The sequence below is a fragment of the Hyperolius riggenbachi genome, chromosome 9, assembly GCF_040937935.1.
Source record: "Hyperolius riggenbachi isolate aHypRig1 chromosome 9, aHypRig1.pri, whole genome shotgun sequence".
NCBI classification, from domain to species: Eukaryota; Metazoa; Chordata; class Amphibia; order Anura; family Hyperoliidae; genus Hyperolius; species Hyperolius riggenbachi.
In genome coordinates this window covers 112323893-112335982 of record NC_090654.1, presented here as the reverse complement: position 1 = coordinate 112335982, position 12090 = coordinate 112323893, and the positions used below count along the sequence as shown (strand labels likewise).

Sequence of the window (12090 nt, the reverse complement as noted above, 5' to 3'; positions counted from 1 at the left end):
AGATAAGCAACCATTAATAAACACTGATACTAATTTTCAGTTTTCTTTATTACAGTAAAACTAACCTGAAGCAACAGTGCAGCATAAAGAAATGTTACAGTACTTGTTTTGTAAACCAGACACTCTCCCCCTTCACATTCCCGCGGCTGAGAGCATACAGCGCTTGCGCACTACTACTGTGCAGGCGCAGAATGCTCCCAGGGATGGCCCGAGGAAAGTATGGAATCGGAGACGCTTCTCATCTCAGGTTCCCTTAAAAAAAATTGTAGAAATGTAGAAAAGTGAAATAAGACAGTCAGTCAGAAAGTGAAGAAGAGAGTTTGGCCTCACACAGCAGCGCAGCTCACACAAGGCAGTGTAGGGAGGCCATCCACACCCAGGCAGCATGTATTAGCATAAAAGTATTCTGTATACATTGCAAGATGACATCAAACACTATTCTGGATTAAAGTTAGCCATACACCTATCGGGTCTTATTGGCCGACCAAAATTGGATGAGTGCACCAAAGGGGAGGAAAGAAAAGGTTACGAAGGAAAAGAAAGTGATGTTGATGGTCAGGAGTTTTATTTTTCAGTTGGTAGGTAGCCCTGCTTGGCCTATCGCTCTTAAGGCCCATACACACGTCGGATTTCCACGAACGACGGGTCGTTTGCACGCCCCGTCGTTCGCCCGCTAAATCGGGCGTGTGTACAGGCTGTCGTTCGCTTTACAAGGGTGAGTTTGAGCGATCCGGCGGATCGCTCAAACTCACCCTTGTCAAGCGAACGACAGCCTGTACACACGCCCGATTTAGCGGGCGAACGACGGGGCGTGCAAACGACCCGTCGTTCGTGGAAATCCGACGTGTGTAAGGGCCTTTAGCTGTCGGATCGGGACATACAGGGTAAAGTTGCTCATTAGTTGCTCATTTTCCTCAAATGCCATCATTCAATCAGGTTTATGGGATTGTAGGTAACCTGCAGGTATTCGACTGTTCACAGAAACGGGATGATTACGTGACTTTCTCTTTTCAGGCACGATTGTAAAATTTAACATTCCGATTCACAAAATTCTATATTCCAATAAACTAGAAAAAATAGTTTCACATCGGTTTTCTCCTCATACTGCTTTTTTTTTGTACAATTCAATAATAAAAATCTGGTCGCATGATCACATCTGAGGAAAAATAATTGTAACATTAATGGGCACCTTAAGACTTAACTGAATCATAACAGACCTTGTATAGCTTTCCAAATATTAAAGTGAGGATTACCTGAAGTGCTCAATTCGCTACTCGTGCTCTCCTTTTGCTTTCTTGATCCAGCTGTAATTGAGAAATTGGTCAAAATTACTTTGGTTTTCTATCAGATTCACAAGATAATGATCTTATATAACCCCCCCCCCCCACACACACACACACCTTAGTTTCTAAGCTTTAATCGGCCAATAAATGCTGCAAAATAAGCATTGACGTTTTCAGTATGCATCCTTTACTGGGGATCAAATCAGAAAACACTGCCAGGAACGTTTGCCAACTGTGGCTAGAGGCCCGTACCCACCTGGCAATTTTGTCCGCAATTCTTGGGCTGGACGGCGATTTACTGAGTGACGAGCGATTGTTTCTGTGATCTTACGACATGGGTACAGGCACGAGATTAGGCAAACCATGCTTTGCGACACACGGCAATAACGACAGTCACGGCGGATCGCATCTTTAAGATCCCCGACGACTCCCATGATAGCTTAGACTCTAGTTTGTGCATGTTGCGTGATTCCCCCAGGCATGAAGATTGATCGGGGAACCTTATTCATCGGGAAGCGACGCGGTGAGGTTCCCCGATCCATCGCCAGCATAATAAGGAATCAAACAAAAGACAATGGCCTCCATTCACAATACCGTATACGATGGCCAAATTTATGATGAAAAATTACCACCATCGTAAATAACTGATTTTTCCCACGTTCACAAAAAACATGGTTTAGCAGAACATCTGAAATGCAAACTTTCATTTTCCACTCATGACAAAAGTAAAAAAAAAAAAAAAAAAAAAAAAAAAACATACAGATTCACAGGACTAGACAATCCAAATGTAGACAAGGTTAGTCACAAATGAAATAAAATCGCCAGCAGCTTATTTAGCCTCACACCTAGTAAGAACAGACTGCAAGGTTTAGCAGATTACATCAAGCTGAACTCGAACAGTGAATCCAGCGCACAAGACTCGGCCGCACAGGAAGTAACTTCGGCGCCATCAGAAGACGGAGCTGAAGTTACTTTCAAAACACAATGATTCGGCTTCCAGCAATTGCTGAAAGCCAAATTATTTCATTCCCCACCATCCATGGCGGCCAGGAGGGGGGGGGGGGGAATAGTATTTAACATGGCCAGGACTTGTGCAGCAGCAGGATCAGCCATATACCGGCTGTGTCCTGCGCCCAAGTCTCCCGCGCCGATTCCTCTCGTACGTGCTGACTTACCAATTTACACTGAACTTACATGGTTTGTTTCTCCTGCGACGTTTAATGGTGTTCGCTTTAAAAGTCTGTGACTGTAGTCGAGAAGACATAACTTCTTCCTCTACAAGATAGAAATACGGGTATATTTTATTGCAATTATTTTTGACTGCTGCAACAACAAGGATGAACTGGAAATCTGACAAAAAAGAAAAAACCCTAAAACGAATTAAGTGGCTAATCTCATAAATTGTCAACAATTTAACCCACCCCCCACCCCAAAAAAAAAACAAAAAAAAAAAAAACTGATCAGAACAGTGGTCAGTCCTAGGTTCATTTCCAAGACTGAACCCCATCTACATGGAGTGTGTATGTTCTCCCTGTGTTTGCATGGCTTCCTACGAGCATTGTGGTTTCTTCTTACACCCAAAATCATACTGATAAATTATTTTCTTCAAGTTTTTAGAATGGTTTCAATCAAAAGTGACAAAAAAACAAAACAAACCTCTTAACCTGCTGAGCGGTCTGGACGAGCTCAGCTCGTCCAACACCGCCAGAGGCTGCCGCTCAGGCCCTGCTGGGCCGATTTTTGTCAAATAAAAAGCAGCACACGCAGCCGGCACTTTGCCAGCCGCGTGTGCTGCCTGATCGCCGCCGCTCTGCGGCGATTCGCCGCGAGCAGCGGCGAAAGAGGGCCCCCCTAGCCGCTTGAGCCCTGCGCAGCCGGAACAAAAAGTTCCGGCCAGCGCTAAGGGCTGGATCGGAGGCGGATGACGTCACTCCGCTCGTCGCTATGGCGACGATATAAGCAAAACAAGGAAGGCCGCTCATTGCGGCCTTCCTTGTTTATTCTGGGCACCGGAGGCGATCGGAAGATCGCCTCCGGAGCGCCCTCTAGTGGGCTTTCATGCAGCCAACTTTCAGTTGGCTGCATGAAATAGTTTTTTTTTTATTTAAAAAAAACCCTCCCGCAGCCACCCTGGCGATTTAATCAGAACGCCAGGGTGGTTAAGAACACACAAGAACAGAGCAAAAACAAAAATATTGCAGTCCAAAGTCCAGTGACACCAGTTGTACATCGCAGCTGAACTATCTAGATCAAGGGTCCCCAAACATTTTGGGTCGAGGGCCGGGTCAAAATACTTCAGACTGCTGGGGGGGAGGGGAGGGGGTCGGAGTAAACATAGAAGTCTTTGCGGGCCAGACAGTGATGCATACTAAGGTGACAACCTTCAGTCCAATTGGACAGCAGTGTCACCTAATGTGGAATTTGATTGGAAACCAGCGAAATTACTGCTTTCTGGCTTCATTCTATATGCAGACCACCAATATTTAAAGATGTAGCTGACCACATCTATAATACATTTTGGGTGTGGGGGCCGATTAAAAAGCCTCAGGGAGCCACATTCGGCCCACGGGCCTTAGTTTGAGGACCACTGATCTAGATTATCAAGAGATCTGATCACAAAGGGATCTACATGATCTAGGACAGCATAGTTCTAGGAATACAGCATGTTCAGTCAAGTTTTTATAATTCCCATAAAATGGACCTGAACTCTTGCACATAACAGAAGGAAAACCAATAAATGCACCCTGTATGTATTTAGAGCGTTTAGCCAGTCTAATTCCTCCTCATCTGTCACTAATCACAACTGTAATTTGATCTCTCAGCTGTGTCAGCTGACTGCCACAACAAAAAGGCTAATTTGAGAGCACAGGATGTTAATATGTCTGCTTCCATGAAAGCAGGAAGCAGAAACACTGCAGGTTTATTACAGGATTTATATCAGCTGCAATAAAGAAATTGTTTTTATCTAAAGGTCATTATGCTATTGTGCATCTTTTAGAGCAGACAGGAAGTTCTGAGTTCAGGTCCGCTTTAAACGTTTGCCTTACTTTGTAAAATTGTACTGTATCGTCTCAGCTTAGGCACCTCCAAAACATTTATACCTGTTACTCGTGCTTAAAGAGAATCTGTATTGTTAAAATCGCACAAAAGTAAACATACCAGTGTGTTAGGGGACATCTATTACCCTCTGTCACAATTTCGCCGCTCCCCGCCGCATTAAAAGTAGTCAAAAACAGTTTTAAAAAGTTTATAAACAAACAAAATGGCCACCAAAACAGGAAGTAGATTGATGTACAGTATGTCCACACATAGAAAATACATCCATACACAAGCAGGCTGTATACAGCTTTCCTTTTGAATCTCAAAAGATCATTTGTGTGTTTAACTTCTGTCCCCTTCTCTCATGCACTGAACATTACAGGCTTCCTGCAGACAGCTCTGCCTGTGCCTGTGTTTGTAATTCCTCAGTATGGCCTGGTGCACACCAAAAAACGCTAGCAGATCCGCAAAATGCTAGCAGATTTTGAAATGCTTTTTCTTCTTTTTATGTAGCATTTCAGCTAGCATTTTGCGGTTTTGTGAAGCGTTTTTGGTGTAGTAGATTTCAGATATTGTTACAGTAAAGCTGTTACTGAACAGCTACTGTAACAAAAAACGCCTGGCAAACCGCTCTGAAGTGCCGTTTTTCAGAGCGGTTTGCGTTTTTCCTATACTTAACATTGAGGCAGAAACGCATCCGCAATCCAAAATCTGCAGCAGCCCGGGAGTATGCGTTTCTGCAAAACGCCTCCCACTCTGGTGTGCACCAGCCCATTGAAATACATTACCCAAGCGGATCCGCAGCCGCAAGCGGATCACAAACCGCAGCCGAAACGCTCTGGTGTGCACTAGGCCTATGTGTCAGCCAGCTACTTTCACAGCCTTAGGGCCGGTTCACACGGACGGCAGGCGGCGTCTACCGCCAAGCGTTCGGGACCCATCGGCTAAACGCTCCCGTTCAAGTGAATGGGAGCGTTTAGCATTGCGCGGTTACCGTCGATTACCGTCGATAGCATAAGCGCGTTGTTCCAATCCCGATTTAACGCGTCGTTTCGGCCGTCCCTAGAAGCCGCATGCGACGTCCAGGGACGGCTAGCCGATGCGGCTTCATGTCCCCCTGTGGGGAGGAGAAACGCCGATTGCGACGATCTCAGTACTGCCGCCAGCGAACAGGACGTCACGACTTCCTGGCCGCCCCAACGCCGCCTGCCGTCCCAACGCCGCCTGCCGTCCGTGTGAACCGGCCCTAACAGAGGAGGATTTTTATCCAGCTCTCTTCTATCACTGATAAGATAGCAGAGAAGCTGCTGGCTTATGTAAATAAAACACACACTGGAGTGTGCATAGAGGAACAGACCAGCACGGAAGAGTTGGCAGCCTTCCAGACACAGGCCGACAAGTCTGACAGGGGAAAGATACATTGATTTATTACAGAGACCGTGATAGTACAAAGTGCTGCAGTGAGCCAGAACAGATTAGAATAGGTTTAGGAACTTGTAGGATGGTAGAAAAAACGTAATTTTTGTTACAAAGTCACTTTAAAGTGAACCCGAGGTCAGAGTTATATGGAGGCTGCCATATTTATTTTCTTTTAAACAATATCAGTTGTCTGGTAGCCCTGCTGATCTATTTAGTTGCAGTAGTGCCTGAATCACACCAGAAACAAACCTGCAGCTAATCTTGTCAGTTCTGACAATATTGCCAGAAACACCTGATCTGCATATGCTTGTTTAGGGGCTCTGGCTAAAAGTATTAAAGGGAGAGGATCAGCAGGTTAGCCAGGCAACTAGTATTGCTTAAAGAGGAGCTGTTAGGTATAAGGTCTCAGAGAAAATAAACACATATATCAGTAGCTAAATATTGGCTGTACTTACATTACATATGCATTTCACTGTCCACGTTTGAATTTCACAGAATTTGTATATAGTATATGCAGAGATAGATGCTCCTGACAGCTCATGGCAGGCTCCATGTTTTTCTGTCAAATGTGTCGTCATGTCCTGCCTGCTTCCTGATCACAGAAAAGCTGGTACTGAATAACACAGTGTGCAGTGATTATTAATGAGCCATGTGGCTAGGAACAATAGCTGACTCCTGCAGTGTACTCTGCCCGGAGATTTATCAGTGCTACGCGCTGGACTGATTACAAGCTGCTGTAACCTCTCATTAGCAGCCGAGGGGAGGGCCCCAGAATGCTTTGCAGTATAGTATGCGGCTTGCGTCCTCTTGGGTCTAATTAGCTTTTCTGATGAGCACACATCAAAGGTAAGAGATTTTTATCTTCACTAATGCCTTTCTGGCTTCCTTCTAAACTGTTTAACACAGGAGAATAGAGGTTTAAATTAGCTTCTGCAGCCTGACAGTTAAGCAGCCCATACACTCAGCCGATTTTCTGGCCGACCGATCGGGATCGATCGATCGCAAATCGGTTGGCCAATCGACCGATCGATGGCCGATTTCGATCGATTTCCATCGAACTTGCAGGGTGGAAAATTTAGGTCGATCTGAAGAGATTGCTTATCAGTTTGCATTGGCCTTAATGGAAATCTGATGGCAAAAAAATGCCATCAGATCGAATTTCAATAGATTTCAAACTGAAATCTATTGAAATTCTATCCTGGTAAAAAATGTTCTAAAAACGCATCAGATAGATCATCAGATGCATTTCTTATCTATCTGCTGCCAATCTGACGAGTGTATGGGCACCTTTACTCTTTAAAAAGTAAATAAATATGGCAGCCTCCATATAACCCTCACCTCGGGTTTACTGCACTAAGTTCTGCGTAATATGTTGGCAGCGCTGCGTAATATGTTGCTGCTTTATAAATACAATAAATAAAATAAATAATTTCAGATCAGGTGGTTTGCAAGTTGTGGCAATGCCAGAATGCATGCCTGAAAACTCCAGCTTATGTATCACATTTGAAACCAGAAATTTTCTTTTTCCCCTGAACATCTTAAGCAAGCGTGTCGCTGTGTAATAGATCTGATGCAATGTTTGGACTTGTATTATTTGGTCTGCTGATGCTGCAGTCACAGTTTACGGATATTCTTTATATCAGTTTTCCTCACACCAAACTTGCCTCAAGACTGTTTCACATGTATTTGTCAAAAAGCATTTCAAAAGCACCTGTTGATTTGGCAAAGTTACTGGATTTTCTGCAACTATCACTAAAATCAACCTCGCTGGTTTCAGATCCTAAACTACTAACTGAATATGATTTAAAGGAAATCCGCAGCAAGAAAAAAAAAAAAAAAAAAACGTCAGATCTGTAACTACGGAGAGGAAAGGCTCTGGGATCCTATAGAGCAGTGATGGCTAACATTGGCACTCCTGTTGTGACAAAACTATAAATGCCATCATGCCTCTGCCTCCCTGAGTTATGCTTAGAGCTGTCAGAGTATTGCAATGCCTCATGGGACTTCTAGTTCCACCACAGCTGGAGTGCCAAGGTTAGCAATCACTGCTATAGAGTCTTCCCAGTTCTCTCTAGGTGTCCAAGTTCCCCCACTGTCCGCCTGTCCAATTTTCTGCCTCAAGGAGCCCTCGGATGGGTTCGGGAGCACTCGTGTCCCCAAATGCTCCCTAAGGCTGGTGGCTGTGTACATGTGCAGTGCGGAGCCACTAAGGCTTCTGAGTGTCCCCTAAGCCGTATTTGAACAGTTGGTCCTATGCATGCAATGATATGACAATGCTAAAACTGAGCCACGAAGCAAGAGGAATGGGAAGGCTCTATAGAATCCAGAGCCCTCCCTCTCCATAGGTATCTTTTCCTTGCTTTATTTTACTTGAATTACTGTAAAACTATTAAAATTGGTACTGACCTGCATTTCTGTTACTCATGACCAGTTCGTATCTCCACTGGGCTTCACCGATATATTTAGACAGCTGAGTGACTCTATTGCCGAATTCCTCTGGAGTCATCGGGGTGCTAATGCCTGTAAGCAGCTTTGGCTCCTCACGGAGGTCGGGTAGACTTGATTGGTGAGACTCCTTTATAAGGTCTACCTGTTCTCTCAGCATTTTTAAGAAAATATCCAACACAATTTCATCCACCAAAAACCCAGTCAATCCACTAGTAAAGTGTCTAAGGTCTAAATAGTTAGCTCTGGCATTGTCCCACAGAGAGCCAAGACCATTATCTGTAGCACCTGTAGATGATCCAGGGGACATATCCGTTAAATTCCCATTCCTGAGGTTACTGCTGTCATGCTGGGGACTTTCTACTGGAGAGGATATCATTAATTGTCCTTTATCAATGCTGCTGTCCAAGCTTCCAAGTCTACCAGCACTTTTATTCGGGTCTCTTTCAGTTTGTTCTGAGGAACTTTCATTTAGGAGTGGAGTCGCCAAGTCATTCAACGAAGCAAACATTAGTGAGAAAATGTTCTCCAGAAGCTCCAACCTCAGTGGAAAAGGCAGCAGAGATAAATAATACTGGCACTTCGTAAAATACTGCATAAAAAGACCTGAGAAGTCTGCAAACATGATAAAAAGAAGGAATTTGTAAGAAAAATAAATTGTAATCAAACAGTCAAACTGTTACATGCTGAAAAATACCTTGAGAGGTTTTTCCAAATTCTGTGTCCTCATAGGATCCGCTCAGTTGACTGCGATGGCAGCTCCTGCACTGGGCATGCTTGTGGGCATTGATACAAAGTGCATAGATTGCATACTTCATTGCACAAAATGCCTGGAACACAACAGTGTTCCATCTCTGCGCCAGCTCATGGGCATCTCTCTGATTTTCAGATACTGCAAGAAAACACAGTTCAGCAACCACCATAACCAAATAAGAAGTATGTTCTTACTAACACAATTAGGTCCTAGCCACTATTAAATCTGTACTACCCTGTTTCCACAAAAATAAGACTGGGTTTCATATTAATGTTAGCTCCAAAAGATGCATTAGGGCTTATTTTTAGGGGAGGTTTTATTTTTTCCATGAACAATAATCTACATTTCTTACACACTAAAAAATAAATTCTATATTCATCCAAAATATAGACAAGTAAACATTCTGGATCATCATACTTTCCCAAACCCTAAATTGCATCACAAGTTCCTCTATTTGATTCTATTTCTTCTCAGCATCCTCGAAAGGATCATGCTAGGGCCTTTCTTGGGTCTTTTCAGAGAAACCGTGTAGACAACGGGGGGAAATCTGCTTTGTAACGCAGCTTGCCCACTACAATGCACCACCTATGTGATGTTCACAGTGCGGCATTGTAATGCACTGATGTGCATTAGTGAAAGTGAAGCATACTTTTCTTCATTGACTGTATGCTTCATTGTATACAAGACAATGCACGGCACCACATTCCCACAGAGTTCCTGCTGCCACAGGGAATGCAATGTCCACTGAGAACCTAGCCTTAGTCTTTGGGAGCTGTCTATTAAAGTCACAGCAGGCAGAGGTGTAATTTTACCCTGCATGCTTAAAAGGGGATAAAAAAAAACAAAACAAAAAAAAACAAACTACAAAAGACCACTTTACTTACGGTAAAGTCTTTTCCAGTAGTCATGAGGACAGCACCCCTGGATGAGACCTGTCTCCCTCCCCACTGTGGACAGGAAACTGTTAAAAGAAGAATTTGCATAAGCAATAGGCAGCCACATATAAGATACTACACCTGACACAGTACCTCAGTTAATAAAAAGATGACACGGACATTTAATGATGCTTACACAAACTTATTTCTCTTTCCTACCCAAATAAGGGCGGGTTGCAGGGGTGCTGTCCTCATGACTACTGGAAAAGACTTTACCGTAAGTAAAGTGGTCTTTCCCAGAACGTCATTTCGGACAGCACCCCTGGATGAGACGATATACAAGAGTTAAAACCTTAGGGTGGGACCACAGCTTGCAAAACTTTCCTTCTGAAGGATAACCCTGCAGAGGCAGATACATTAAGGCGATAGTGCTTAACAAACGTATTGTGACTTGACCAGGTCGCAGCTCTGCAGATCTGATCTATAGAGGCCCCTGCCCTCTCTGCCCAGGAAGTCGAAATTCCTCTTGTGGAATGAGCCATGATAGAATTGAATTGCTTCCCCTGTGTCTGATATGCTAATGAAATAGCCCAAACAAATTTATAATCTGTGTAGGATTTAATTAAGGAAGATTTCTCCCAATTAATGATCCAACCTAGATCTTGTAGTAAGACTTGTCGTAACAATCTGATCTCTTACCGAATTGGGAGATGTCCACCAAAACAGAAAGTCAAGGTAACCCAAAATGTTAACCCTTCTCTGTCTAAGTGTAGCCAGAACCCCAGACATTGCCTTCATAAACAACCCTGGAGCTGAGGATAATCCGAAGGGCAAAGCATTAAACTGATACAATCTTACCTCTTCCTCCATCTGGATGGCAAACCTTAACCCTCCTGGCGGTTAGTGGTTTTTGCCAAAAATCCTTTTTTTTTTTTAATTTTTTTTTTTTTTTTGTTTCATGTAAAGCTACCAGAGTGGTAGCTACATGAAACACCACTAGAGGGCGCATGTGTCCCTCTAGTGCGATCGTCGCCGGCATCAATAGCAAACAGGGGAACGCGTATATAACGCGTTCCCCTGTTTGGCTTCTCCTGTCGCCATGGCGACGATCGGAATGACGTCATGGACGTCAGCCGACGTCCTGACGTCAGACGCCTCCGATCCAGCCCATAGCGCTGCCCGGAACTCATTGGTCCGGGCAGCGCAGGGCTCTGGCGGGGGGGGGGGGGGCCCTGTTGCGCCGCTGCGTGCGGGCGATCGCCGCAGAGCGGCGGCGATCAAGCTGTACGCGCGGCTAGCAAAGCATTTTAAATGAAGAAAATCGCCCCACCAGGGGCTGAGATATCTTCCTGCGCGGCATAGCCCGAGCTCAGCTCGGGCTTACCGCCAGGAAGGTTAAGCATTATTGAGAAGACAGATGCATCGGTAATTGAAGATATGCATCTTTTCAGTCTAGAAAGGCTAGGAAATCGTCCTTCTGTAAAAGATGAATAATAGATCAAATCCATCCTGAATTTTCTGTATTTTACCTTCTGGTTTAGACTCTTTAAATTTAGTATGAACTGATAATTTCCCTGTAGCTCCTTTACTAGAAAAAACACAGGGCAATAGAATCCCTGTCCTCTGACATTTCGGTACTTCTCGAATTACCCTTTTTTTCCTTAACAGGGAAAGGACTTTCGATTGTAGGGCTGAAAACTTTATTTGGTCCTGCAAGCGGGGAGTAATGCAAAAGCTCTTAAAAGGAGGCTGGCTGCACTCTATTCTGTATCCCTCCAAAAAAAAAACACCTTAAAGGCTCTTTCCCACTAAGACGTTGCGTTAGATGCGACGCTAAGGTCACATAACGTGCCCCCAGCGCAACGCATGTGAGCTTTGAAGTTGGATGCTATTTAGAGCCACGTTATGCGTCTCCTGATGGGTCTGTGATGCGTACTTTTTGACGCATACTATCGGACGAAAACGGCACATGCGGCAAAGACTGTGGAGACCACGTGATCGGAAAACTCCGCATCACGTGGTCCTGCCAGCCAATAAGCGGCCGCTCCAGGAAGTTAACACTGCAGTGCATATTAATAAGTCATGTGGATGGCCACAACAGCGGACTCTCCCCTCCTCTCCTGCAAGAAAAAACAAAAAACACACATTATTGAGCATATGCAAACAGTCTAATGCGGCTAAAACCGTGTATAACGCACAGCATGATGCACTTTCTTTAAACGTCCAGCGTTAGGGTGTAACACAACGTGGGCACTGTGAACAGCCCATTGATTTT

General features: G+C 44.4%; 1 protein-coding gene across 3 annotated transcripts in view; it reads right to left on the bottom strand.

The window, feature by feature from the left end:
• The window catches only part of ZFYVE26 (zinc finger FYVE-type containing 26), a 123020-nt gene that overhangs the window by 86271 nt on the left and 24659 nt on the right, over positions 1–12090 (bottom strand). For all 3 annotated transcript variants that reach the window (XM_068253348.1, XM_068253349.1, XM_068253350.1), the window contains exons 9-12: positions 8884–9078; positions 8148–8801; positions 2478–2558; positions 1254–1304 (exon numbers count right to left, since the gene is read on the bottom strand). In XM_068253348.1, the coding sequence (XP_068109449.1) occupies positions 1254–1304; positions 2478–2558; positions 8148–8801; positions 8884–9078 (981 nt within the window). The remainder of the gene's footprint in view (positions 1–1253; positions 1305–2477; positions 2559–8147; positions 8802–8883; positions 9079–12090) is intronic.